This window comes from Cyphellophora attinorum (assembly GCF_001299255.1).
Source record: "Cyphellophora attinorum strain CBS 131958 chromosome Unknown Contig19, whole genome shotgun sequence".
Lineage (NCBI taxonomy): Eukaryota > Fungi > Ascomycota > Eurotiomycetes > Chaetothyriales > Cyphellophoraceae > Cyphellophora > Cyphellophora attinorum.
Window position 1 is genome coordinate 62,013 of NW_017253247.1, and position 25,562 is coordinate 87,574.

A 25,562-nucleotide genomic window follows, 5' to 3' on the forward strand; every position below is an offset into this window, starting at 1 on the left:
GGATGGGTCGTTTGAGCGCAAACAGTCCCAGTTTCGAAACTTCATAGAGAACAAGCCTGATGCCAAATTTCCGGCGGAGAAGGACCGCTACCATCTCTACGTCAGCTATGCGTGTCCATGGGGTTAGCTGACCAGCTCCGCAATGAAGAGTACTTGACTGACCGCGATACAGCTCACAGAACGCTCATTGTGCGCAAGTTGAAGGGCCTGGAGGACATCATTCCATTCACGTCTGTCCATTGGGAGATGCTTGAGAAAGGTAAGGGCAACATGAAAGAGTCAGGTACAAGGACTGACCGTTTGAAGGATGGCGATTTGCGAAGAAGGGGGAGGAGGCCACGGGAGAGACGACCCCTGACCCCCTACATCCAGACTTCACCCACCTTCGCGACATCTACTTTGATGTGAATCCCGATTATGATGGCCGCTTCACAGTTCCGACACTTTACGACAAGAAGACCAAGACCATCGTTTCTAACGAATCAGCTGAGATAATTCGCATGTTCTACACGGAGTTCGACGACATCATCGAGCCAAAGTACCGTGACGTCAAGCTGTTACCCGATGATCTGAAGGCCCAGATTGAGGAGACAAATGAATGGACTTACCCCGATATCAACAACGGAGTCTATCGTTCCGGGTTTGCGACATCTGCAGAGGCTTACGAGAAAGCGGTGACTCAGCTCTTCAAGTCTCTTGATCGTGTTGAAGAGCATCTGGCCAAGAACGCTGACCCTTATTACTACGGCAAAAATATCACGGAGGGAGATGTGAGGCTGTACACCACCATCATTCGATTTGACCCAGTCTATGTGCAGCACTTCAAGACCAATATCCGTGACATTCGTAGCGGCTATCCAGCCATTCACAAGTGGATGAGGAACCTGTACTGGAACGTCCCAGCTTTCGGCAAGGAGACGACACTCTTCGACCACATCAAGTATCATTATACTCGGTCTCATAAGCAGTATGTGCCACTTTTGCTTATACAAGGCCTAGACTTGCTGACATCTACAGGATCAACCCGTACTCCATTACTCCTGTGGGCCCTCTCCCACATATTCTCGGACTTGACGAGGAGGTTGCTGCGGTCAAAGGTGCTCAGAAGTAGAAGCGTTGCCTGAATGTGCTGAATTTCTCATTCTTATCAAAAGCCTTACGAGACTATGGAAGGAACTTCCCGGTCGTACCTGCATATTGGCAAGGATCGGCGATGATTAAGCACAGAAATCGCATGCTGTAGGGCATTTCGTTGTACTCGAGAAACTACTATGCGAGCTCTGCTTACCACGTCTACCGTACGCCTTCCTTCTTTTGTAATGCGCCCCTTCCCTCTTTCGTAATTCATTGCTCGGGCTGATCCTTCGCGTCGGCTTTCTTTCCACGCAGAATTAGCACGATCTCAATTTCAGCCTTTCAGGTCTAGTATTTGCATTTTGGTGCTTGGCATAGGTAGATACCTTACCTACCTTGCTTAGATATACAGAAGCTTTTGACTTTCGCTACTGGGTGGGCTCTCCTCCCGCTGTGTAGCCACCACAGATCGACTCAAATGCTTTGCGATGCATATAATTTCTCGATGGCTGTCGCCGCCTGCTGTTTGCCCCGAGTCAACAGAAACAGTGTCACCACTTTGCCTCGTCTGCTTGGCAGCTGACTAAAAGCCTGGCATGGGTACCTAGTGATAAGGACGATGTTTACCATCAACGATGGCACGACGGCAGCAGCCACCCTCGTATGCAACATATTACGAGCTATCGACACCTGCTACTGTTTTCGAGGTGATCGGACGGAACTGCATGCGGATCATAGGCGCTTGGGCAGCACGGAACTGGTGCTAAAGCAGGCTTACTAAGGGCGGTTCAGCTATCGACTTATCGAATGGGATCACCACCTGCATCGCCATTACCCGGCACGACGTCCAGAGACCCTCTCTACACGCGCTTCATACAATATCAGCCACGCAAATCTGCCAAAAGGCCTTCCAGACGCTCTCAACGACATGCGTATATCACAGCCCCAATTCACTTCGACCGAGCGACTCGTAGCGACAGCGAAGCTACAATTCATCCACCATCTCGGCCCTTGAGATCTTGCGCATGCCAGCCTCGATGCGATTGCGGTAGGCAGAGTGAACAGCCGAAATCGAAATGCACCAGATTTCAGTTCATCCCGAAGAATGGCAGTTCAGACCCTTTCAGCGGCTTACCTGTCATGCTGACCGCTGAAATTCATGAAGCTATAGTTTACTGGACGAATCCATCGATATGGAGATGCATTCACAACCACCGACGCGGGCAAGGTGGAAAGTCTTACTTCACGCTGGAAATGGAGCATGATGTGCAAAAGCTTCATCGCAGCGAGTTGGACGCAGTGATGTTTCTCTATCAGTCGGCTGCACTCATGGCTGCCATCGATGACAGTCCAGTGCTTGGACGCCGGAAAATGCGACTGAAGCGGCAGGCCTTGTCGACCCTACGCGAAAGTCTTGAATTAGCTGAGGGTACCACGACCCGCGAGTCATCCATCAATGCGTTGATGTGCCTTACCATAGCCGCCTTGTGTAAAGGCGAGGCGCAGCAGGTCGAGATCCACGGCTCTCAGATCCGAAGCATGGTCCAGGCCCTGGAAGCAGATGGCGACTCGGACAGCCTCGCGATCTTGACAACTCGCATGTGCCGAGTGTTCTTCTTCGACAACTTCACAGCCTTACTCGCTGGCCGCAAGATCATCTGCAGCCAGGACTGGCTACCCACGCAAATGCGTAGCATGATTCGGGCGCAAGAGCCTACGGTGAACAAGCTCCGAGGTGACAGTACTACGCAGAGCACTCCCGGAGCGCCGTTCAGTCAGGCCTTGATAGACGTGTTCCATGACTGGAGGACAGTTCTGACGGTATATGGCGGACCAGCCGCCGAGAAGAATAATGTCGATCCCGTCTCCGCCTTCTACCTCAGTTTCGGCACATCTCACAGGCTGTTCGATCAGGTTGTCGATATACTACAACAGGAAGTTTCGAGAAGTCGGAGCCCATCGAGAGATCCCATTCAATTCCAAATTCGGAACGCAGAAGTAATGCTCGCGGCGACTCTGCTGATGCAGCTCAGTATCTTGCAGCACATCGTTCAGCCAGTCGGAGAAGTGTGCTACTCGAACGGCACAATCCACCTGCTCAGAGACCTCCTGCGGCCGACGATCGCCAACAATAGGCAGACGCGAGTCCTTCAAGAGGCTCAATTATGGGCACTGTATGCCTGTGCCTGCTGGGAGATTACATATCTGCACAATGCACCCAGAGGGAAGTGGCAGCCGTGGTTCGTTGGCGCTCTTCGCCGCAAGGCTATTGCGATGGGCATCGAGACCTGGGACCAGGGTCAGGAGCTGTTCGAGCAGTACTGGCCTACGAAGCTCATGGCTCCGGACGGTGCCCAGTGGTTCGATGACTTGTTGCTGGAGGGCCACGTGCAGCCGCAAGTCCGCGGTCGTTACGGGCACTGTTGTTGGCAGCCTGCTTGTGCGCTGAGGCCAACAAGCATGCCTGCAGCAACGATCAGTGAATGACAGGCAATGAGAGTTGGTCGATGAGAGCCAGTCAGGGTATGACAAATGACATACAACGAAGTCCATCTCGCACTGCGGTGTCCTCTCCAAAGACTCCCAAGCTACAAAACACCACAGATCAACTTCTCAATACTGCACAACCAACCGATTCCCACCCAGCTTTCCCTTCTCCATAATCTCAACCATCTCCTCAATCTGCTCTATCTTAAAGAACTGCATCGGCGGATCAATCCCATGCTTCGCCGTAAACTCCGCACACTCCCTCAATTGGCTTGGCGTCGCCATATTATTCGCGCCCACCACCGAGTACATGCTCAACGCCACACTCATGGCATTGATCTCGACATCCTCACCGGGACAGCCCACGCAGACAAGTTGGCCGCCCAAGCGAAGGAGTTTGGGAGCGATGGCGTAGCCGGCTTTGACGGCGGTGAAGACGGCGACGGCGTGCAGGCCGCCGCCGGTGAGGGACTTGACGGTGGTGATGAGGTCCGGTGTGGGGGTGGTGCGGCTGTTGAAGGTGTGTTCGACGCCGGCGGCGGTAGCATGGGAGAGGATAGTGTCGTCGATGTCGATTGCGATCACGCGGAGGTTGTGGGCTTTGGCGTAGCGGACTGCCAGTTGCCCGAGTCCGCCGCATCCGACTACGCCCAGCCACTGGCCTTCTTTCAGATTGGGGCGGCGTACTGCGTTGAATGCTGTGATGCCTGCGCAGGTCAAGGGCGCTGCTTTCGTTGCGTCGAGGTCTTTGGGAAGCACGAATGCTGTTTTGTGGTCCACGATGCAGTACTCCTGCATGAAGCCGTCGAGCGCCCAGCCTTGCATCTTGCTATCACGTTCGTGTTAGCACTTACTTTCGGATAACTGAATCGGATGGCTGGAGACTCTGATTCACGGCGTCCTCCCCGAGTCCAGGACTGAGAATGGCTGCACTTACAACTCTCCACCCGAGCACTGAGCATAGTGCCGCGAACAGCCCTCGCACTCCCAGCAGGCGTGCCAGGCGTTGAGGAAGCCGATCGTGTCGCCCACGGAGAAGCCCTTCACGGAAGAGCCGAGGCTGACGATCTCGCCGACGGCTTCGTGGCCGATGGTGACAGGTACGGTGGATTGGACTGGGAGGGAGCCGTCTAGAACCATCTGGGTAGCGCAGGTCAGCGTTGCTGAGACGTGCGGTCGGTGAGTTCAGGCAATTAGGTCCATACAAGGTCTGAGTGGCATAGTCCTGCTGAGATTGTCTTCACAAGGATTTCATCGGCCTTGGGTTCGGGTATTGGTATTGTTTCGAGACTGATCTTCATTGAGTCGGGGTGAAACTGGGCTGCTTTCATGGTCGCCATGGTCGCTGCGTTAGATGGTTCCTTCCTCAGATTTAGGCGGATCCGATGCTGTGTGAATCAAGTGCTTGGAAAACCTTTAATGCTTAGGCTGAATCAGTCAAATCGACAGCTGGACGAGTGTCACGGCACAATGCTTTACAGACTTTCGAGACAAGAGAGATTGCCGTGTCTTGAAAGTGCTACTGTATAGCCATCTCGTAGCTCCATGGCAGCGAGTCATGTCAATCGCAAGCAAGCCGCAGCTGCAGCGCGCCGGCTATGGTACCTCACACATGGAAGCATTGACGAGGGAAATCGTTTTCCAGGAATCCAGACCTGGTGTGCAGTACACGAACAGCTCCATACCCCAAACCCCGCATTTCTAGGTCAGCTTCGGGGCAGGTCTGTAGCCTCGGGACTCGGGGCCAACCTTCGAAGGCAAGGCAAGGCGTGTAGCGCGGCTGCCTGACAGGAGATCATGAGTTTCGTAGATGTTGGACGTTCATCAGTGCGCGAAGGCATGTTGCTGAAGCCCACATAGCACGAATGACGACGTACATGTCGAAGAGCGTGAGAACTTGTCGCGTCAGCTCAAGGCGTCTTGACTCTGGCTTAGGAGGGACTTTCCGACGCCACGGGTGACTAAGCCGCCCATGTCAGACCTCGTATCTTCTTCAACTTCAGCTTTCGACAATATTCGGGTTGTTCGCAAGACTCCCTGTTCAGCGAAGAGCACCATGTTGTACAGCCGCAGTCCATATCGAAGCCCCTACTCTTCGACGGTGTGCCAGTCCAGGAGATCATTCGCATTGGCTAGCTTCCCAACAGGACCACTGACCTGGAGTCCGGAAGCCGTACTTGGGCATGATATCGACATTCGCCGTGTGCGATGGGAGAACAGCGCATTATGTATATACGTCACAGTGGAAAGTGTTGCCTGCTTTCGCCTAGGGCGGTACAGTGGCGACGGCGGTGATTTGGACTGAGGCCGCTCAGGAGGTCTGCAAATTGCGTCCGCCCCCAAAATGCAATCCCGACCATTCTAAACCGCCAATGAATCGCGTCCAAATTCTGCCTGAACGACCGGATTTCATGAACTTCCAAAACAGCCAAGCTTACCGTGTCGAAGATGAAACACGGCACTCCCTCCTTGTTTGTGATGGAGACGGACCGTCGAGAACCCAGAACGTTTGTCGTTCTTTGACATTGTCTCCAAGACAGTTGCGATGTCGAATGTACGGCTCTGATAACGCCGTCGTCAGTGTGGTTTTATTGTTGTTGTCGTGGGCGTTTCCCAGCCATGACCCTCGGTCTCGCATTGCTTCTGCTCGCCGCGATCCAAGGTCTTGCTGTTGTGGCAATCTCTCCAATATCGGTCAAAGGCACTAAACTCTATGACGATGAGGGCGACCAGTTCTTTATCAAAGGTGTGCAAATCTAGACCTCGAGCACAGCCAAGCTAATCGCTGCTCAGGCGTTGTGTACCAGCCCGATGGCGTTTCAACCGTCAGTGATCCACTGGCAGATACCAATCAATGCCAGCTCGATGCTGGGTTCATGAAGGATGCCGGAGTGAACACGGTTCGTGTCTACACGGTGGACGCTTCGCTGAACCACGATGGCTGTATGCAGGCTTTCGCTACCCAGGGTATATATGCCTGGATTGGTCTCACGGAACCTCTGCACGCCCTAGACAGGGCTGATCCTGAATGGACTGAGGAACTCTTCACGCACATGACCAAAATCGTGGATACATTTGCTCCTTATAACAACACACTGGCCCTGGAAGTCAGCAATGAGCTCATCAACGACAATAAAACTTCGGGGGTCGCACCATACGTCAAAGCTGCCGCTCGCGATATGAAAGCGTTTCGAAACGCTCGCGGCTATCGCAAAATTCCTATGGCGTACAGCGCAGCCGACGTGGTCGTTATGCAGCAAGCCACCGCCGACTATCTCGCATGCGGTGATGAAGCAGACAGCATCGACATGTATGGTCTTAACGCCTATTCATGGTGTGGCAACTCCTCCTATTCCGAGGCGGGCTACGATAAGCTGTATGAGCGATTGCAGCCCCTAAACATCCCAGCGGTGTTCACTGAGGTTGGTTGCAACATCATTCAGCCCAGGACCTTCGACGAGGTATCGGTCATCTTAGGGTCCGTTTTTCCCAATGCCTTTTCAGGTGCCATCGTCTACGAGTGGGCGCAGGAAGAGAACGACTATGGGCTCGTGGAGTACCCCAGCAGCAGCACTGGCGGCTTTCCAGATCCCCTTCCGGACTATACCAACCTCCAGAAGGTCTTCAGCACGGCCAAGCCGGTCAATACGCCCAGGGCAGATTACACGCCTTCAAACACTCCGCCCGCTTGTCCGACCACAGACGACAACTGGACAGTTGACGGAGATGCCACACTTCCCACAATTGCTGGACTCAACATCAAGACGGTGTCCGCGAGGACAACGTACATCGATGCTGCGGCTGCGGAGACAACAGGTGCAGAGACTACTGCAACCACTGGCACCTCTGCAGGAGTAGTCGCAAACAGCACGTCATCCAGTGATGAGAGTGGGGGTGGAGCTCCCAGCAATGACAACCAGGGACTGTCAACGGGAGCGATCGCTGGAATCGCGATTGGCGGAGCACTTGTGGGTATCCTCGCCATTGTTGCGGGACTCTTTATTTTCCGTCGACGAAAAGCGCACGTGCCGCAAGAGAAGATGGGAAGGCATCGTCCGCGTACCAGACCAACGATTCCCACCATATGAAGCCCGAGCTAGCTGGGCTATCAGTCGCACAAGTCAGGCCGAAGCAAGAGATGGATGCAATGGAGACCAGGCGAGGATTTGCTGGATGGAAGAGCAGGAATTCGGTCCCGACTGAGCTGGACGCAAGGCAGAGAAATTCTCGAGCGTATGAGGTTGAGGGCAGCATTCCGAACGAGTACTATGGTAAAGCTAGCGCCTTGGGCTCGTCGGATCAGACAAGTAGTAGTGGCTATGACGGAAATCGGTAAAGCAGACTTCTGTGGGTGAGAATGTCATTCTATGTTTGGTACTGCATCGCTGGACCCAGTGCCGCACTCACTGAGTTGGGTCACCGTAGAGGTGCAGCCTCCGCAAAGATCGATCACCTCCGCCAGTAGTCGCTGCGCGCGACCAGCATTGCGTGACGTCTCAGCGTCCTCCAGAGTGACCGGTTGACTCTAACTCCGCCATGCCAGAGACTTCCGAACCTACATTTAATCAGACTCAGCTGCTGAGATGGGTGTATCCGGACAGCTGTGAGATGTCGGTCGACGGTGCGCTGCTTGAAACCGGCTATCCCTCTTCACAGTCGACCCGCTTAAAAGCACAGTCCCCACGGACCGGTACCCATCTTGATCTCCCTGATGCAGTACGGCTTTGGATCCGCAGTGTTAATGCACTTGCAATGTTCGTCACACAGATCGTCTTATTTGCCAGCTAGGTTCGTTAGAACAAGGAAACTTGGTGGACATTCCCGCACAGAACTTACTACCATCAGGGAGTCCTTCCGAGTCACTGATTCGGGTCAGCGTTATGGTTTCTGTGTCCACTGAGATGACAGCAAGCCAGCAGTGAAAGGAAAGAAGAGTTCAGAAGGTTCTCACCACACATAGTTGAATGGAGACTTTGAGCGACGTGCCAGTTTGACATCCTCGAGCTCGTGTTTCTCGTTGTTGTAGCACATGTAGACCCATGTGCGACGCTTGACGAGACGACGGCCCTCCAAGCTGGAGATGCTGTCAATGCCCAGAGTCGAGTTGTTGAGGACGGCTCCCGGCAGGCTCGAGCCAAGACCATAGATGGGGCGAGCAAGGAGAACATGGTGAGTGCGAGAAGCATTGCGATACTCGAGAACTTCATCGCGGAGTGAGCTCTGGTGGCGTCGTGATCGGGTTACCGTGGACGATATGGGGTATTTGAGATGAGATGAATCGAGGATATTGCCTGATCTCGATCTTGTCATGGTAGCAAGCAAGAATGGTCGACACAGAAGTAAGTATATATAGTGCTCGACGGGGACCAGCAATATCTTGACTCCATGCTGTACGGACTTCACTGCAGCTTGTTTCACGATCCCATCTGACAGGCAGCTCAGCTTGGATTCTCAGGTGTCTCAGGAGAAGATGATATGCGCTCCAAATCACGGCGACAGCTGTCCATACGTGACTTCCATCGTCACGCAGATTGTTCATCGCTCGACCGGCCTTCTATCAACTTCATCGTTGCTGGTTGGTGTTAAATCGGGTTGAAATTGGCTGTGCCGATGGAAGGCAGGAGCGTGGATACACCTTCCCACAACGAGCGCAGTTCGCTGTTGCTTTCGGTCGCGCCTGCCTTTGACGAAGAGCGCATTCCATTTGCAGAGGAAGGAGCCACTGGTCTCGTTGATCTGAGGTAGCAGGCAGTCCGAGAACATTGCACGCTCATCACCATCATTCTTTTCATCACCACTGCTCGGACAACATCATGTGCTTTTCATTTCTCTCGTCAGAAGCTGTCTATGTGCCAGATCTGCCAGCCATTGCTCGCCACGTCACTGTCAATGGCCTAGAAGGCCCACGTCCGACCAGCTCGAAGCATGCACTCTAGCAGCAAACCCGGAGAGAAAGCAGAAGCAGAGCCGATCCACTCGGTACCGGCTATCAAAGCAGTTGAGCAGACCCGTGCAAACTCATAATCAGCACTGACATCAGACAGGGTCGACAGCCATCTTCCATCTTCCCGTGAAGCAGCAACCGCAGGCAGATGGATTTGTCACTCGAGGATGCCGCCTTCTTCTCATCGTCTCACTCGACCGAAGCGTCTTTCCCTGCTCCACCCGTCGCCCGTTGCAGTGGCCTAATGATTTCCCTCCCTGCGGGCGAGATGGATTGATGGGCAAGGCCGCAGACAGACCTCTGCCCGTGAAACATACCGCTGCTCGTTCTGAGTACAGGGAGCATGTGCGGCTTGATTGGGATCACAGAAAATGTCAGGACACCTCTACCAGCAAACACTTGGAAGACTAGTGCTCTTGCTCGGATTTACAGAGTGTTGCCGCTGCAGAAGCCGAATTGTAAGCCGCTGTGCCGGGAGCGAGCATATCGATCGTTGAAGAAGAGTGAACGTTGAGAAGATTTCGGCATGGTTCACCGACACTGTAATCGGTTTGCTTGTGGATCGAAGGCCTTCGAGTTCGTGCCGACATATTCACAGCGGACACGCCATACCTAAACCAAGCCCTTCTCCGAGTCGGACTAGTACCTCGCCGCGCCGGGCACCGTGAAGACATAACCAGAAGAGACGAATGAGCCTCGGAGGCCTGGAGCAGGAGAAGAGGTCAGATGTAAGTCGATCACAGCCCCAGTACTGATATGCATTGGTCTGGTCAGGTTGTGACAACGCCTGTCCCGAACAGGAACGCAACAGAAGTCAGAAAGGGGAGACCTTCATCTTTGCAGCAACTTTTGTTGACTCAGAGGCCAGCTCTCGGCTGGTGACCCTCGACGGGCTGAGGAAGCATTTCCAAGAGTATGGCATTGCATGACTGCAAAGATTTGGCACTGTTCGTCCCACAATGCCTCACCATCTTGCCCGCCCGGATGCATGTTAGTCGAGTTCTCCTGACTCGGACGCCATGTCCCATCCATTCATGGTTGAATAACTGTAGGTTGCCATCGGTTTGGGGTTGTCCACCACCAAGTGTGCCAGGATAGCGCACAACAGCACCCGGAGTAGTCTTGTGCCCTTGCGGCTATCCTCATCCACTGCTCAGACGTGTAAGAGCGCGGGACGCCACGCATGAAGTCGTGCGGCCCCTGCAGCGTCCTCGGGGGCCGCCGGCATGTCCGAGCCACTCGATTCGTGGGACCGCGGACTTCTGCCGTAACAAAGAGTGAAGAATCGACGTGAAAGCGTGTCTGTCGTCGTCGTATCTCATCGGTGTCCAGTGAATGACCCAACCGCTTGATGGGACTGCCGCGCCTGTCCTGAAGGAGGACATTTGATCATTGTCCAGTGAGCGACATTGAGTGCAGTCTACCTTCATGACTCCTTCGTTTGTCGTACCTAGTTGACAAAGTCTTCACTGCCATTGTCCATGGGGGTATATCTGACCTTCGCCCCGGACACCCAAAACTTTCCCTCCGTCTAGCACTACCTCGTTGCGAGCCACCTATCCATCTCAAAGCCCAGATTACCCTCACCAAAAGACCCCAGCCAGTACGATGCGGTTCCTCATGTGCCTCTTCGCTGTTGCGGCGCTCTTTGTTGGGGCCTTCGGTGCTCCAGTCCTTGACGCTGATGACTCGAATCTCATCACGCGATCGGACGCCCAGGAACAATCTCGCCAGCTTGAGAAACGTCATGAGTACACGGTTAGCTGCAAGACGCTGGTGAGTCTAAAGGCAGCCTCACTCGAGCAACGGTCCGTATTGACTGGTATCTCGAGGTCGATGGCAAGATCGAAGATACCAAGCTAGGTCGCAGATGCATCGCTCGGCCTTTCAAGTACAACTGCAAATCCGGTGGGTCTCCAAACTGTCCTAGGCAGGCCTCCTGAGCTAGAGACGGCAGCTGATATGCTCACCCAGACGGCTGACTCGATTACGAGAAACGTGACGATCAGTGCACGGACAAGTGTATTGTTAGTATACTCCTCCCTGATGAGCTGCCAATAACAGAGAGAAACCTAATACTGACGTATCTTTCCAGTGCGAGCGAAGGTGGGCAAATCCTGTTCCACAATGCCTAGGGGTCTCCGGAATGACCTCTTGTTTCTAGGGTACCCATAGATGAGGGCCTCTCCAATCGGCTTGAGATAAGATCACAGCGAAGTGATGAGAAGGCCAGTCCTGCTCAGATCAACCGCCTCCGGAAGCGCCATAGCTACGTGACGGTTTGCAAGTCTCAGGTAAGTCGGCTGCTTAAAGCAATTCCTCATTTCCCCATACTGACGGTGCTGGCCATAGGATCCTGTCAGCCGCCAATGGAGAGAAGACATCCCCCTCAGTCGAAAGTGCCTCGGTTCTCCTTACAAGTACATCTGTGAAGGAAGTAGGTGTTCTTCCACAGGTGCCAAAACTCCGAGTGCGCTGACCTGAGCGTTACAGATGACTTAGATTGGTCGCGAGAGCTGGAAGAGTGCACGGAGAAATGTGGAGTGCGTACTCCTCGTCGTTTGAGACAGCCTGACAAGCTACTGACTTGTCCTCCCAGTGTGAGCCTAGAGCTAATCCAGTGCCGTTCTGTGTTGATGGCGGATCCATGAAGGCGTGCTTTGCCATATAGAGGGGAGAGTACGGACCTGTTTGCGCTTTGACGGTGTGTTGGCGTCACACACACTTATCCTGATACTCATACCTCCATCAGTCATCGCTAGGTCTTTTCAGCTAGATCTGCAACACTTAACCAAGTATGCGCTGCCAGGGAGGATTCTGAGGTTCTGCTGTTGCTTTGCTAATCGAGTCCGTAGGTTGATAACGATCCCCACTTGAGCGTCCTTAGAGATCGATATGTCATGGAGCTTCTGGCCAGGGAAGGAGTTGAGAGGGTGCTCTGGCGACATTTCATCTCAGCGATGTGTCACTTCGTGATGAAAGTAGAGGTGTGGGTTGCACTTGCCTCTGAGGCTTCCATTGTGACGATAAAAGTGCTGAAAATCGTGACCATCGCGATGCATCTTCTTCTTCACCTCACCTTCACGTCACGGCCGCCTCCACGACTTTGCGTCTTCACCTACATTGCGCCTCCGGATATCTCCGATGTACCTCTCATCCATACTCGCCCCTGATCCTCGCCTTCATTCGCAATATCATCTTCGTCATCCGAATTACCATCCGCGATACATGTTAGTATGCGAGCGCTCACCGTTTTGTCCGCCATTGCGGCCCTTTCAGTCCTGGTAGCCAGCGCTCCCTCCCCCAATCTCGACACTAACGCCAACGAAACCACCAATACTGAGCCGGTTCAAGCTAGACGTGTTCATCTGGTGAAGCGCCATCGGTGGCTAACAGTCTGCAGATCACAGGCAAGTCGTATTATGTTGTCTTCGCTTGTAGCGCACGAGTCTGACGATGTGAGTCTAGCAAGGTTCAACGCCAGGCAGTCCATTCCTCGAAGACATCAAGCTCGGTCGGAGATGCATAGGATCGCCTTTCAAGTACCTATGCGATGCCAGTAAGTATACCTCCTGTCTGGGTCCTCATGCGCTGTGAAATTGTGCTAGGAGACTGACTAAAGTACTCCAGCGGGCAAGATGTCATGGGAAAGATATTCAGACTCGTGCGCCGATAAGTGCGCTGTAAGTCTCGCCACTCGTTTCGCTGGAGTCACAAGTGCTGACTATCGTCCAAAGTGCGAAGCTCGGGCAAATCCGGTTCCTCACTGCATCGACGGGAAGGTCATGAAGCTTGCTTTGCGGATCTCTGAGTCAAGTGGCTACGCCAGTTGTGGTCCTACGTTGGCTGGTGACCATGATTGCGGGATCAATGAATCACAGCGAAGTCAACTTGCATGGTACGCCGGAGGCAGGCCTCTTCCTATGGAGCTGGAGCTCAGGTCGCGGTCCACGGGTCCATGACGTGTGGTGGAGTGACGCAACAGTCGCCGGCGTGGCTGGATCAAAATATGAGCAGTGACGCCCAGCTCCAGGATACGCACACGGATAGAGAATCAAATCAGTCACTGAAGTACCTTCAGAGACCAATCGCGGAATGTATTTGCAGTCCGATGAAGGTTCGTGAGGGGCAATAAAGATTGTCAAGTCCGGTTGACCGGGCTGGGACAAGGCTGACCAATCAAGTTGTTGATGAACATGCAGAAGACCCCCGTATGTTCACGTACCGTACGTACCCAACTGCCCGTCTGCATATACATTGGGTCAGAACGACTGCAATGCCGATACCAAACCGCATGGCTTGCCAGCTAATGTGAATTGGTAGCGCCATTGTGGGAATGTCAATTGACGCCATTGCCATTCTGATGGCTTTCCTCTGTTACCAGTCGCGCTGACCTTTCCGCCCTGCCCTCGCTCTTCGGATCAAAATACGCTGCTCAAGTGTCAGCACGAATGTTCAAACATTGTGTCAAGAGTCTGGAAAACTTACGCTTCTCACCAAAGACAGTCGTTCTGATGCCCTTGCGATTTCCCTTATAGGTACCCGGGATTACGCGATGGACTGCCACACGATTGTCCCACATGGCAACACTGTCAACCGCCCACTTCCAGCGGACGTAGTGGTCATCAGCGGAATGGATGTGGTGGTCAATGAAGCTCAGTAAGGAATCTGTTTCTGTGAGTAAGCGGGACGCGATAAAACCGCATGAGGGAGAAGGTCGGTTTGTTGACTCGGACGTACCTGATTCTCGCTTTTTGAGTTCAGCAAACCCAGTGACGAAGCCAGGATTGACGTTGAGCGCTTTCAATCCGGTGACTGGGTGAGTCCGCACTGCAGGGTGGTGGGTGTCGATTGGAGGGCGGTTGGGCCCAACGCCCCAAAGGTCGAGGATGGTGTCGTACTGCAACCGCGAGGTGTGTACGGCGTGCAGGCCATCCAGGTATGTTTTCAGCGCTTTGCTGAGCGTGTCGTAGGTCCCATACTGGGAGACCTGCGAGTTGCGTTAGCTTTACCAGTTATGATAGGATTCAGGGGAGACTGCGACATACCCAGGCCGTGTCACCACCAACGTCCGGATGCTCCTCCATGCGCAAGAGCGAGTAAGAAGGTGGGTTGATCTCAAATGATGTGTCTGCATGGAAGTCTCCTGATGGCCACGGCGTATATGATGCGATCTCGCGGTGGTCCTCGGTGCTGCCTTTGATGATGACATGTTTGACATCCTTCTGGGCTGGATGCTTGTCGAGAGTGCCATAGTGCTGGAAGAGCTCAACTTGCTTCTCTGTGGTCAGATCCTGGTTCCTGAAGAAGACAACGCCGCGCTCTGAGACCAGCAATGCGAGCTCATCTAGCTGCTGCGGTGAAAGTTGCGAAAGCTGGACATCTTCTAGAATGGTGCCGATGGACTCAGTCAAGTCGACTTGCCTGGCTGCCGAAAGCAAAGCTTTCTTCTCGGGATCCGCGAACGATGCCCGGTCTGGCTCAGGTGTCACCTCGCTGCGGATGGGTTCCGGCGGAGTGTGCTTCTGAATCTTAGGATTGAAAGATGGGTGCAGCGTGATCGGAAAGCCCGAGTCTGGAGAAATGTGCTTGCGAGCTTCGAGATGGGCCATGGCGACAGTTTGAAGCAGACTGGTGTGGTATAGACGGACAGATTGAAGAGAGCAAACACAGGACTTTGCATAAACATGTCCTCAGTAAAATGGCTGGCTCTCTCGGCATTGCCCATCGTGGTAGCATTGCGCTATCCCCTCCCCAACACCACACACATCCCACGCGAACGCTCAAGGGTTTCGTTCCGAACCAGTCGTTGAGATTGGCAGTGTCTGGGTAGCGTGTCCGAAGAGCTGGATCACGGAAGCATTGACACGTGGTAGATGATAAACGTGTTGCGTGATTGGCAGACGGATGGCGCAACGCTTGGAGAAGATGGTAACATACCGGCCTAGTGCTATATTGGCAGAAGGCCGACGGGTCTAACGCCGTGCGTGTGCACGCTGATTCGACTACCATGGCGACATTCTGACTACAAAGCTCGAGCCTCGTCTTGGACGATGGGGTATAGGAGACACTTCTACGCGGCTCAATGCGTGGGCATGAGCAGGGTCATGGCGGAGATGGACGGTGTATAAAGGCTCTGAAGGCCTCGAAGACGACGAGACACTGTTCTCAGCCATTCACAGGGGAAATAGCCATCATGGATATCACAAAGCAGCCCTCAAGGACCGATGCCGCCGAGAAAGCACCCACAACGCCAGACTCTGTATCTGAACCTGAGCAGCCTTATTGGACCCCAGATGAAGAGAAACGCGTCGTCAGAAAGCTCGACAGTATTGTGATGCCGCTACTGATGATGGCGTTCTTTGCGTTGCAACTCGATCGTGGCAACATCGGAAATGCTTTGACAGACTTCTTCTTCCGGGATGTGGGCATCACACAGAATCAGTTCAACATTGGGCAACAGCTCTTGTCGTTGGGCATTGTTCTCCTCGAGGTTCCCAGTAACTTCATCCTATACCGAGTCGGGCCAGCCAAATGGATCGGCGTCCAGATCATTGCATGGGGATTCGTTGCAACTTTCCAGGCGTTCCAGAAAGGGGTTGCTGCATTTATGGTTACCAGACTTCTGCTCGGTCTCACGGGTAAGATAAAGGAGTTACCATGACGCGTCGCTGTGGTGTTAGGTGCTGACCACGTCCTTCTGCGCAGAAAGCGGCTTCATCCCAGCAGGGCTGTATACCATCACTAGGTTCTACAAGAGAGACGAGACCAGCAAGCGCTTCTCTTGGTTCTTCATCGGCAATCAGTCTGCACAGGCAATCAGCGGCCTTCTCGCGTACGCAGTCCTTCATATGCGAGGTATTGGTGGTCGCGCTGGCTGGTTCTGGCTCTTTCTCCTGGAGGGGCTTTTCACGATACTCGTTGGATGCATCTTTACATCCCTGTTTCCGCTGAGCCCACTCCGTCCTGTGCCGTGGCTGGCAAAGCTACAGTATTTCAACGAACGTGAGAAGACAATTCTGCTCCAGAGGGTTCTCCTTGATGACCCGTCGAAACGCCATCCAGAACATAACATCTCGAAAGCAGAGTTCAAATCTGTCTTCACAAATTGGCGGCTCATACCACATGTTCTCCTCACGATCTCTGGACTGGCACCGTCATCTGTTATGTGGAACTATGCACCAACTCTGATCAGAGGATATGGGTATGGGCGCCTGAGATCCAATGCAATGGTGTCCATTGGACAGTGGTGCTCGCTGATCCTTACCGTGACCTGGGGATTCTTGGCGTAAGTCTACGGGCCCCTTCGAGCCCGTCTCATATATGGCTGACAACTAGTCCAGTGACAGATGGGGACGTCGAGGTCCTCTGGTGACGCTAGGAGTGTTGTGCTGGTGGGCCTGTGTTGTTGCTAGCCGCACATTGATCTACTCTCACAATGCCAAGTCGCGCTTCGCAGCACTGACACTTGGAATCGCGGTTTCGAGCTTCTGGCGTAAGCATATCATCCTGAATGTTGCGATGTTTGGTGTGAACTAACAACCTGAAAGATCCCGTCAATGGCTCCTGGATGGCACTGAATGCACGCACCGCTGGTGAGAGGTCAATTACCATGCAGTCTTCATCATGTCGGCGAACTGCTCTGGAATTGTTGGCAGTCAACTGTTCCAACAGGAAGATGCGCCATACTATCCCACTGGCTGGAGTGTCATAGTCGCTCTGATATCCTTCAGCTTGGTCAACACCGTCATCGCAAATGTGCAATACAGACTACTCAATAGGAGAAACAGGAGCAAAGGGCTTGCAAAAGCTCGCGAGTACAGCCTGTAGGACGAGTACATACCCGGCAAGGAGGTCCTGGAGCAGATAGATGGGATGGAATGGAGGGCACCTTACGTTGATTGAAGATGACGACAGTTCAACCATAGGCTTGGCAGGCGCGACACGTCTTTCTTCCGTTTTTCTTTCTTCAATTCTTGAGTCTTCATTGCAACTGCCGCAAAAGCACGATCTCTGCTTCCGTCCACCTTGGACCGCATCGTTAGCATGCTTCGAGATCCTGGCTGTATCTGCGCAGTAGGACTTCCCTCTTCTGACTGTTGCAATCACGCGAACGTGGGCAAAGGTCTTCTCCAAAATGGCGTGACATAGCGGAAATGAGCACGCAATTCTGGGCAGAAATGCTAGTGACCTACGCATACTGATAAGCACCGTCCGAAATACTTACCTATAAACATTTCGGGGGCCTGAACTACGGGACCAGCAGGCTCGGTAGCTGTGACAACTTGCTGAATACATTCGCTCAAGCTGGGTCTGAGCAATACCACTAGGATGACGAAGAGGCCGAATTTTCTAGTGATCGTTGCTGATGATCTAGGATTCAGCGATGTGGGTGCTTTCGGCAGCGAGATCAAGACACCGAACCTCAACAGCCTCGCTGAAGATGGTGTACGATTCACAGATTTCCACGCCGCAGCGGCCTGCTCACCAACAAGGTCCATGCTCCTCAGCGGCACTGACAATCGTACGGATTAGAGCCATGGGTTGCATTGATCAACGACTGACGCTTCCCAGATATTGCCGGAGTCGGAGCGATGATAGAGTCAATCAAGGAGTACCAGAAGGGGCAGCCGGGCTACGAAGGATACTTGAATGAACGAGTCGCGGCGCTACCGGAGCTGCTCAGGGATGCCGGCTACTTCACGTTGATGTCAGGGAAGTGGCACCTTGGTCTCGATCGGAAACATTGGCCAAGCGAGCGTGGATTCGATCGTTCATTCGCTCTCCTGCCAGGCGCAGCTAACCATTACGGATGGGAACCACAGCTTGCAAGGAAGGACGAAAAGATACCAGGAGTCCTTGCTAAGACACCGGTTTTCTATGCTGAGAACGACAAGGCTCTCGGTCCCGCAGACCTTGGCCAGGACTTCTTCTCATCGAAGTCGTTCACGGACAAATTACTAGGATTCCTGGAAGATCGCAGCGCAGAACAACAGCAACAACCTTTCTTCGCGTATCTGCCCTTCTCAGCACCACACTGGCCGTTGCAGGCCCCGGAGGCCGATCGTATTGCCTACCGCGGGCGCTACGCCGACGGCCCAGAGGTCCTCCGCCAGCAGAGACTGACAAATCTGAAAGGACTCGGCTCATACCCGAGCACGCCCAGCCTCACGGAGTCATCAGCCCTCCAGTAACAACACCATTATCACGAGAATGGTCAACACTGTCCCGAGACGAGAAGACCTTCTCATCCCGCACAATGGAAACCTACGCAGCCATGGTTCAGAACATGGACACCCACATCGGCCGCGTACTCTCATACCTTCGGAAAACCTCTGAACTCGACAACACGTTCGTCCTCTTCATGTCCGACAACGGCGCCGAAGGCCTCTTGATGGAAGCCCATCCCGTGATTGGCGAGAACAACATCTTCGAGCATATCGAGAAGTACTACGACAACAGCCTGGCCAATATTGGGAACAAAAATAGCTACGTCTGGTATGGTCCACGTTGGGCGTCCGCTGCGACGGCGCCTGCTCGGCTGTATAAATGCTTCAGCTCTGAAGGAGGCATTCGAGTACCGCTGATAGTGCGGTATCCGCCTGTGACTAGTCAACGGCCGGGCGCAATTGATCACTCTTTTGCCACGGTCATGGACATCGCCCCAACCCTATTGGAGCTAGCAGGCACCGCACATCCCGGTGCAACATATCGCGGGCGGGACGTAGTGCCTATTCGAGGAAAGTCATGGGCGAAACACCTCAGCCAGCCTGACGTCCACAAAGAAGTCCACGATGAAGACGCCGTCCATGGTTGGGAACTCTTCGACCGGCAGGCGATTCGCAAAGGAAAATGGAAGGCGTTGCTGATACCACCACCCTTTGGACCAGGAGAATGGCAGCTATATAACTTGGAGGAGGACCCGGGGGAGACGGCGGATCTAGCTGTGAGACATGGCGAGAAGCTGAGAGAGTTGCTTGTGCACTGGGACGAGTACGTGAAGGAGGTCGGCTTAGCTGGAGCTAGTCCACAGTATGGTGTACTGAAAGTCGGCGTGGAGGCATAAGTACGAGAAGCTGGTCGGCTTGGAGCCGAGCAACTAGAGCAGGACCGATCAAACTAGTGACCAGGATGCTGTAAATGCTTCTTTTTGCTATGAGCTCGACGACTCAGAGGCCTCCCCACTGAGTGCATGCTGGATAGTCACCAAAAATCGAAATCGGCCAGATGAGGATATCCTCCAGCACCGCGATGCTGAGTACCGCTGTTCACTCCACAAACTCCGCCCAACATGCAGATGCAGATGCGCAACCATCAAGCAAACTCCTTGTCATCAAGCCCGCGAACATGAGTACCAGCGCCACCCTCCTTCCTCAAACTGCTTGCACGGTCCCGTGGCGGCGGGCTAACGTCGTCATCGTCACTCCAGCCACCAGCCCGATTCGCAGTGTTGCCATGAACAGTCTGCACGCGTGGTCCGACCCCCATCTCAAAGTCCTCGTCAGCCCCATCATCCTCGATGTCGAGACCTTTGCGACGATGCTGGCCGTTCTCTGCGGCCTTGTTCTTCTGCCGACGCTTGTAGACGATTATGCCGGCGACGATACCGAAGATTAGGATTAGGCTATTTTGGCGGGCGATGTCAGTTGGTTGGTTCTCGGCCGGGAGGAGGTCGGGGAGAATGATGGCACTTACACAATACCAATGACTAAAGGAATGACGGTCTTCTGCATGGTGCTCGTCGGCATGTCCGCAACACCCCCTGTTGGTGCGGAATCATCGTCACGCCTGGTAAGGGAGGGATGGTTATAAGCATCGGCAAGTTGGGCTTTAGCAGCAGCGAGCGCTTCGCGCGGTGACTCTGGCATGGCCATTCGTTTGTTGAGAGATGGATGGTTGTAGGCGTCCGCAAGTTGAGCCTTGGCGGCTGCAAGGGCCTCTCGTGGTGACTCGGGCATGGCGATCCGCTTGTTGAGGGAAGAGAGGTCGGCTTCGAGCTGATCGCGTGCAGCAGACAAGCGATCCGCGGCGGATATGGTGCGTTTAGTCAACGACTGAGGGATGGAGTTCAGCAATGTGTTGTGTGAACGTCCGTATTGGGCACTGAATTGCTCGCGGGCGGCCTCGAGCTTTGACATCATTACTGGCGTTTCGATTTTGAGGCGAGGGTAATAGAATTGGTACGTCGGAATTATTGGTGAATTGAATACTTTTCGAAGGGTGAAAGTCGTGTGATTAAGACGGTGTCCTAATTCTTGAGCTCGCGATGATGGTGTCGTGCTACGAGATCGTTTGCCAAAGGAGAGACAAGACCGCAAAAACAAAGAAACCAGCTCTCTGCTTTGGCGTCCGTGGGCGGAATGTGAGGCTACCGGAGTACAGGGCAAGTGACACAAAGCAATGTCAATCAACGATGCTCTGTGAGATCAAACGCGTGGTGTTTTGTGTGACCGTTGCACAGAGATCATCCGGGGACGGCTAGTGAAACAGTCTTGAGGCAGAAGGAGAATTGTTTTTGGTGGTTCTTTCGAGGTCGTTGCACCATGTTCAGGGGTGGCTACAGTGGCAGGGGCGGCGGGGGAAGCAAGGGTTGCGATTCGTTGCAAGTCACGTGCGATGCCGAAATTAGTTATTGCGGAGATTAGATTTTTGAGAATGTCTACGACGCTTTTGCGCCTCCGCAGAAAACAACAATGTACCTCGTCATCTAGCCAGCCAGGTGCCTGGAACGGTGCTGCCGGCAGCACCGACCAGCTGCTGCCAGTGGCGCTGCCAAAAGCTGTCCAGCTCGTCGCTCCAGAAGAATCGATCAACTATGCCCTTCGCGTGGTCCCAACGTTCCAGAGCGCCTTCGCAGTGTTGTAGGAGCTGATGCAGCAGTGCGTGACCGTCTGGCAGTAACGCGGTGGCGGGACCGCTGTCCGCGCGCCATGCGTCGATCGCAAGCAGCCAACACCAGATCCACACGCAGCTCTCAGTGCCCCATGGTGAGGGGAAGGCTAGGTTGGACGAGAGAATTCTCGTGAGCTCAGCCCGTGCGGCCTGGTATGCTGGCGGTTTCTGAGGCCTTCGCTTTTCCAAGAAGGTTATATGAGCGAACAGGATCATGGCTAGAGTAATGACCTTGTCCAGCATCGAGTCGTCATCGTCGGCCGCTTTCAGCACTGGACAGGCTTCATGGAGGCTGTGGTGAGGACGACGCTGCTCTTGAGCGGCAGTTGACTCACGAACTTTCGCTCGCGAGCGCATCGAGAGACCGAGATCAACGCCTCGGCCCAGCAAAACCAGGGTATCGTGTGACAGATAACCTTGCATAGCCAGCAGTTGAAAACCTTCCGGCAACTTCGCCACGTCCTCGTCTGAGACTCTCACTGACGCAGACAATCCAGGCGGCGGACTGCAACTCCACGCCACTGGGATTCTCTCGATGCCGGTCTCTAGCTCCCACTGCGAATTGTATGTGAGCAACAAGGTCTTGGTTGACTGGTTCGAGATGGCATCAACACCTCCTCGCATAGCAACGATATGGCTGAGGTTTGTTGCGTGTAACGTGTGACCGTCATCGTTGCCCAGAAGCTGTTCCAGCAATGCCAGGTAAACAATGGCGGATATGGTGAGATCGTTAGGCGAAGCCTGTAACGGAGCTTCTTCGAGCTGTAAAGATTGGATGGCTTTGTTGAGATGGCGAAGAGCGTGGCCTCGCTGGCTGAAGACATGCTCCGAAGATGACGAGCCTGGATTTCGCGCCTGTCCCATAAAGTAGGCGACAAAAGCAATGAAGCTATGGAAGAACAAGTCATCGGACATGAATTCCAGCATGATCTTGTCGACATTGGCGATATTGAACAGGCTGCAAAAGCCGCTGTGGGCTGGATCCATCACACTGAGCACTGTGGAAGCGAGTCAGCCAATGGGAAAAGCTAAGAGGGACAGCACTTACTGAAGTCCAGGGCTTCCATCGATTCGTGCTCTATCCAATACGGAACTATCTTGTACAGTTCTGTCCTGTCGTAGACAGAGTCCGGCCGCTGAGGAGCTGCCGCCGCATCCTGGCGTTGCTGCGAACGTCTTCGCTTCTTCCTGTCAGGGACGTCTGGGGAAACCGAATGGAGTCGTGGCGCAATCTTTGATCTGATTCCAGCTTGACGTTTGGATGCATTCGCAGGTGATGCAGATCGAGAGTTGCCGCCCGAGTCTGATCTGTTGTGACTGACAAAAGCGGCATGAGCACGTACTTCACTGTTAAGTAGTGCTCTATCCCGTTGCGACAGACTCTTGGCTCGTCCTTCTACGAAGACAAACTTTGGTCTTGATTCAGACCAAGCCGATGTCCTGGTGGTGTTGTCCTTTGTAGGGCTGCTCGTGTCCGACATAGTGTCGTTGTGGAAGTTGTGGGACTTCCATCTTCGTCGTGTAGCGCAATCTCATGTTGTTGAATAAAATGCAACAGCGACATGGGTGTCGAAAGAAGCATTTGCAACTCCCGGACCTGCAGCCATTGCAAATTAAACTCTGCCGTATAGCACAACCGAAGATACCCCTAACCTGCTGGGCTGGGAGACCTTAGTAATCGACCTGGTTCTTTTGAGGCTCAATGATTAACCCCGCCCTATGCTCAACGTCACAGCATACGAGGTCGAGATATCAACAATGCACGTCGTTGCATGGCGGCCGTGGCTCTAATGAAAAAGTCTGCTTGCTTATCAGACACGAAGGCAGCGCGTGTCAAATTGACAAATGTGCAAGCGATGTGGCTTGCAGTCGATCATCAAGCTGGCTGGCCCGTCAGGAATTAGGTCATCCTCTCGCACGACTCGTGCTTTCCAAGGTTTGGAGTGCTTGATGTCACGTGTGTGGCTTTTCAGCACTCTTCAGATGCAGCTTGGGATGCCACCGGCAGTAACCCTACAGCGGAAAGCTGCACGGGATGATCATGCAAGCGATTTGCCCTTCACGGCACTCGAGGACAGGGCGTGTGTTTCTGTTTGCGAATTCTTGTCATGCACCTGCACCTAAAGGAAATGCGATGCGAACTGGATGGTAGATTATTTTTGTTTGATGCTGAAGCGTGCAGCTGCTATTTGCGCCCTTGCGATCATCAATCGGCCGTTCCTGCAAACATTTATTGCGTCGCCGCGATGGGTCCAACGAGTTGGGAGCCTTGGCCATCTCGACTACACCCCCTGAAGTGGCCCTTCTCGCTCAAGCACTGCTGTTGTTCCGTCGTCATCTCGGCGTCCATATCAGCATGGACTGGGGAGCCTTAATGAAATTACTCAAGCTCGTCCATGGATGTTGACGCATCCGTTCCTTACTCAGAAGCCCCTTAAGCAGGGGATAAGAGAATGTAAACGCCATGCTGACGACGATCATGACGGGCGAAGAGACCAATTGAGTCAACGTTCTGACGTCCTCCATGATTTCAGTTTTATTTCCACCACTTTGCAACGCGGGTAAGCAGACCGCCACCTATCAAGGTTAGTCAAACCCAGTTCCGTAGAGTGGGTGCTTACTAGGAACGTCCTTGAGCTGGCCATGGGGTGATTCAATGCTTGGGATCACGTCCTCGATGCTTGGAATGACGTCTTCAAAGCTTTCAACGGTGTCTTCCCATTGAGTTTCGACACTTGTGGAGCGCTCTCGTGCCTCAAGCGCGACAGCTTCTTGAAGCGCAGCATCTTGAGTACTGTTGGAGACGTGTTCACCAGCGCCAGGAGATGCAGATACAGATCTGACATGGCGTGGCGGGGATTGACTCGCGTCGCCGGAAGCATAGGTCCTTAGGACGGGAAGTCCGGACAGGCCCACAGGTGTAAGTAGTGACACTTTGGGGATGCGAGTGGAGCTTCTCTGTGTGGAGGTCACGGTGGTCGAGAGTTTTGTTGGAGTCTCGGGAGACACGACGGCAGGAAGGCTAGTCTTTGCTGATACTGTGCTCTCCAGGGTCTTTGCGGGTGTCGGTAGCATGCTGGGCTTTTTGGCACGAGGAGTCTTTGGTGGCGCGACGTCATCCTCACTCTCGGACCAGTTGGTATCGCTGAAGCCATTGAAACTCTGATCTGAATCGGTGTCGTTGTAGTCGTCACTGGAACCAGGACCATCGGTGGCAGGAATGCGGGATGACTCCTCGTCAGACTCGTCAGAGTGCTCCAGAAGACGTTTGCTGAAGCGCCGTATTGTCAGCAAGGAATTGTCGTTATTGTGTAGGAGGCTGCACATGATTCGGGTATTTGAACTTACTAATCAGTAGTGCGAGCCCGAGTCTGACGCTTCGCGCCTCCAGGGAGCACAAGACTCTTGTCAAGGTCAGACTCAGCTTCGTAATCTTCCTCCCTCTTAACAGGTGCATCTGTCTTGGCCGTCTTCTTCTTTGGTTTCTCGGTATCTTCCTCGTCGGATTCCGTTTCGTGATCATCAGACTTCCGCTTGACTGAACGAGGCAAGCCCGAGACCTTGGGAGTCTGGGTCTTCGATTTTGGAGCAGCGGCTGGGGCAGACTCTGCAGGCGCATATTTGGTCTTCAAACGACTGAAGCGCTTGGCGGTAGCGCCAGCTGAAAGGCGTGGGTTGAGAGCAGCACCGACCTTGCCGTAATCAATCTGCACAAATTCAGCGCTGCAGATGTGGGAAACTCGAACTTCAGAACTGACCTTGCACTCTGACGAAGTGATGCACTGGAAGAGAAAGGTGCCATCAGCGTCAAGCTCGCCGGACCAGGACTTGCTGGCTGCATTGTTGCCAGACTTCTTGATGCGATCCTTGAGTCTACTCATGCGCTTGCTGGCGGCATCGGCACTGATGTTCAGAGCTGTGCCAACGGCATCGTAGTTGACCTGCGTGTGTCAAACACATTCAACTTCTAAGGACACCGTATGGACTTACCTTGCAGTCGGAAAATGTCAAGCATTGATGCAGGAAGATAGCAACCCCGCTGACAGGCTTCGACATGTTGACGGTCTCAATCGACGACGATGTTACGCTTGGTTCGTTCTCGCGAAATCTAGGAATTGTACGATCGGGGTAAGAGGAAGAAGTTGAAGACAAAATGTGACATCGG

At 53.6% G+C, this 25,562-nt stretch overlaps 10 protein-coding genes across 10 annotated transcripts; 4 read left to right on the top strand and 6 right to left on the bottom strand.

Annotated features, from left to right (window-relative positions):
* Nucleotides 1-2,403: 2,403 nt before the first annotated feature.
* On the top strand, nt 2,404-3,561 carry AB675_11985 (uncharacterized protein; the record flags this gene model as incomplete). The annotated part of the gene is made up of 1 exon (XM_018140878.1): nt 2,404-3,561. The coding sequence occupies one exon, from the start codon at nt 2,404-2,406 to the stop codon at nt 3,559-3,561; it is 1,158 nt and encodes a 385-aa protein (XP_017998333.1).
* Nucleotides 3,562-3,687: 126 nt separating this feature from the next.
* AB675_11986 (Alcohol dehydrogenase) lies at nt 3,688-4,901 on the bottom strand (the record flags this gene model as incomplete). Its single annotated transcript, XM_018140879.1, has 3 exons — nt 3,688-4,390; nt 4,499-4,701; nt 4,767-4,901. The coding sequence occupies 3 exons, from the start codon at nt 4,899-4,901 to the stop codon at nt 3,688-3,690; spliced, it is 1,041 nt and encodes a 346-aa protein (XP_017998359.1).
* A 1,279-nt stretch (nt 4,902-6,180) lies between these two features.
* Nucleotides 6,181-7,649, top strand: AB675_11987 (1,3-beta-glucanosyltransferase gas2; the record flags this gene model as incomplete). The annotated part of the gene is made up of 2 exons (XM_018140880.1): nt 6,181-6,307; nt 6,355-7,649. 2 exons carry the CDS (start codon nt 6,181-6,183, stop codon nt 7,647-7,649), a joined length of 1,422 nt encoding a protein of 473 aa, XP_017998284.1.
* Nucleotides 7,650-8,508: 859 nt separating this feature from the next.
* On the bottom strand, nt 8,509-8,871 carry AB675_11988 (uncharacterized protein; the record flags this gene model as incomplete). The annotated part of the gene is made up of 1 exon (XM_018140881.1): nt 8,509-8,871. One exon carries the CDS (start codon nt 8,869-8,871, stop codon nt 8,509-8,511), a length of 363 nt encoding a protein of 120 aa, XP_017998315.1.
* Nucleotides 8,872-13,844: 4,973 nt separating this feature from the next.
* Nucleotides 13,845-15,117, bottom strand: AB675_11989 (putative alpha-ketoglutarate-dependent sulfonate dioxygenase; the record flags this gene model as incomplete). The annotated part of the gene is made up of 4 exons (XM_018140882.1): nt 13,845-13,936; nt 13,994-14,173; nt 14,246-14,495; nt 14,554-15,117. 4 exons carry the CDS (start codon nt 15,115-15,117, stop codon nt 13,845-13,847), a joined length of 1,086 nt encoding a protein of 361 aa, XP_017998234.1.
* A 584-nt stretch (nt 15,118-15,701) lies between these two features.
* On the top strand, nt 15,702-18,699 carry AB675_11990 (Arylsulfatase; the record flags this gene model as incomplete). The annotated part of the gene is made up of 6 exons (XM_018140884.1): nt 15,702-16,146; nt 16,214-16,793; nt 16,849-17,000; nt 17,056-17,100; nt 17,883-18,029; nt 18,080-18,699. The coding sequence occupies 6 exons, from the start codon at nt 15,702-15,704 to the stop codon at nt 18,697-18,699; spliced, it is 1,989 nt and encodes a 662-aa protein (XP_017998351.1).
* A 65-nt stretch (nt 18,700-18,764) lies between these two features.
* AB675_11991 (Arylsulfatase) lies at nt 18,765-19,571 on the top strand (the record flags this gene model as incomplete). The annotated part of the gene is made up of 1 exon (XM_018140885.1): nt 18,765-19,571. The coding sequence occupies one exon, from the start codon at nt 18,765-18,767 to the stop codon at nt 19,569-19,571; it is 807 nt and encodes a 268-aa protein (XP_017998329.1).
* A 248-nt stretch (nt 19,572-19,819) lies between these two features.
* AB675_11992 (uncharacterized protein) lies at nt 19,820-20,643 on the bottom strand (the record flags this gene model as incomplete). Its single annotated transcript, XM_018140886.1, has 2 exons — nt 19,820-20,129; nt 20,201-20,643. 2 exons carry the CDS (start codon nt 20,641-20,643, stop codon nt 19,820-19,822), a joined length of 753 nt encoding a protein of 250 aa, XP_017998418.1.
* A 565-nt stretch (nt 20,644-21,208) lies between these two features.
* AB675_11993 (uncharacterized protein) lies at nt 21,209-22,878 on the bottom strand (the record flags this gene model as incomplete). Its single annotated transcript, XM_018140887.1, has 2 exons — nt 21,209-22,395; nt 22,446-22,878. 2 exons carry the CDS (start codon nt 22,876-22,878, stop codon nt 21,209-21,211), a joined length of 1,620 nt encoding a protein of 539 aa, XP_017998379.1.
* A 1,055-nt stretch (nt 22,879-23,933) lies between these two features.
* Nucleotides 23,934-25,453, bottom strand: AB675_11994 (uncharacterized protein; the record flags this gene model as incomplete). The annotated part of the gene is made up of 5 exons (XM_018140888.1): nt 23,934-23,974; nt 24,019-24,668; nt 24,746-25,104; nt 25,156-25,338; nt 25,388-25,453. 5 exons carry the CDS (start codon nt 25,451-25,453, stop codon nt 23,934-23,936), a joined length of 1,299 nt encoding a protein of 432 aa, XP_017998250.1.
* Nucleotides 25,454-25,562: the final 109 nt, after the last annotated feature.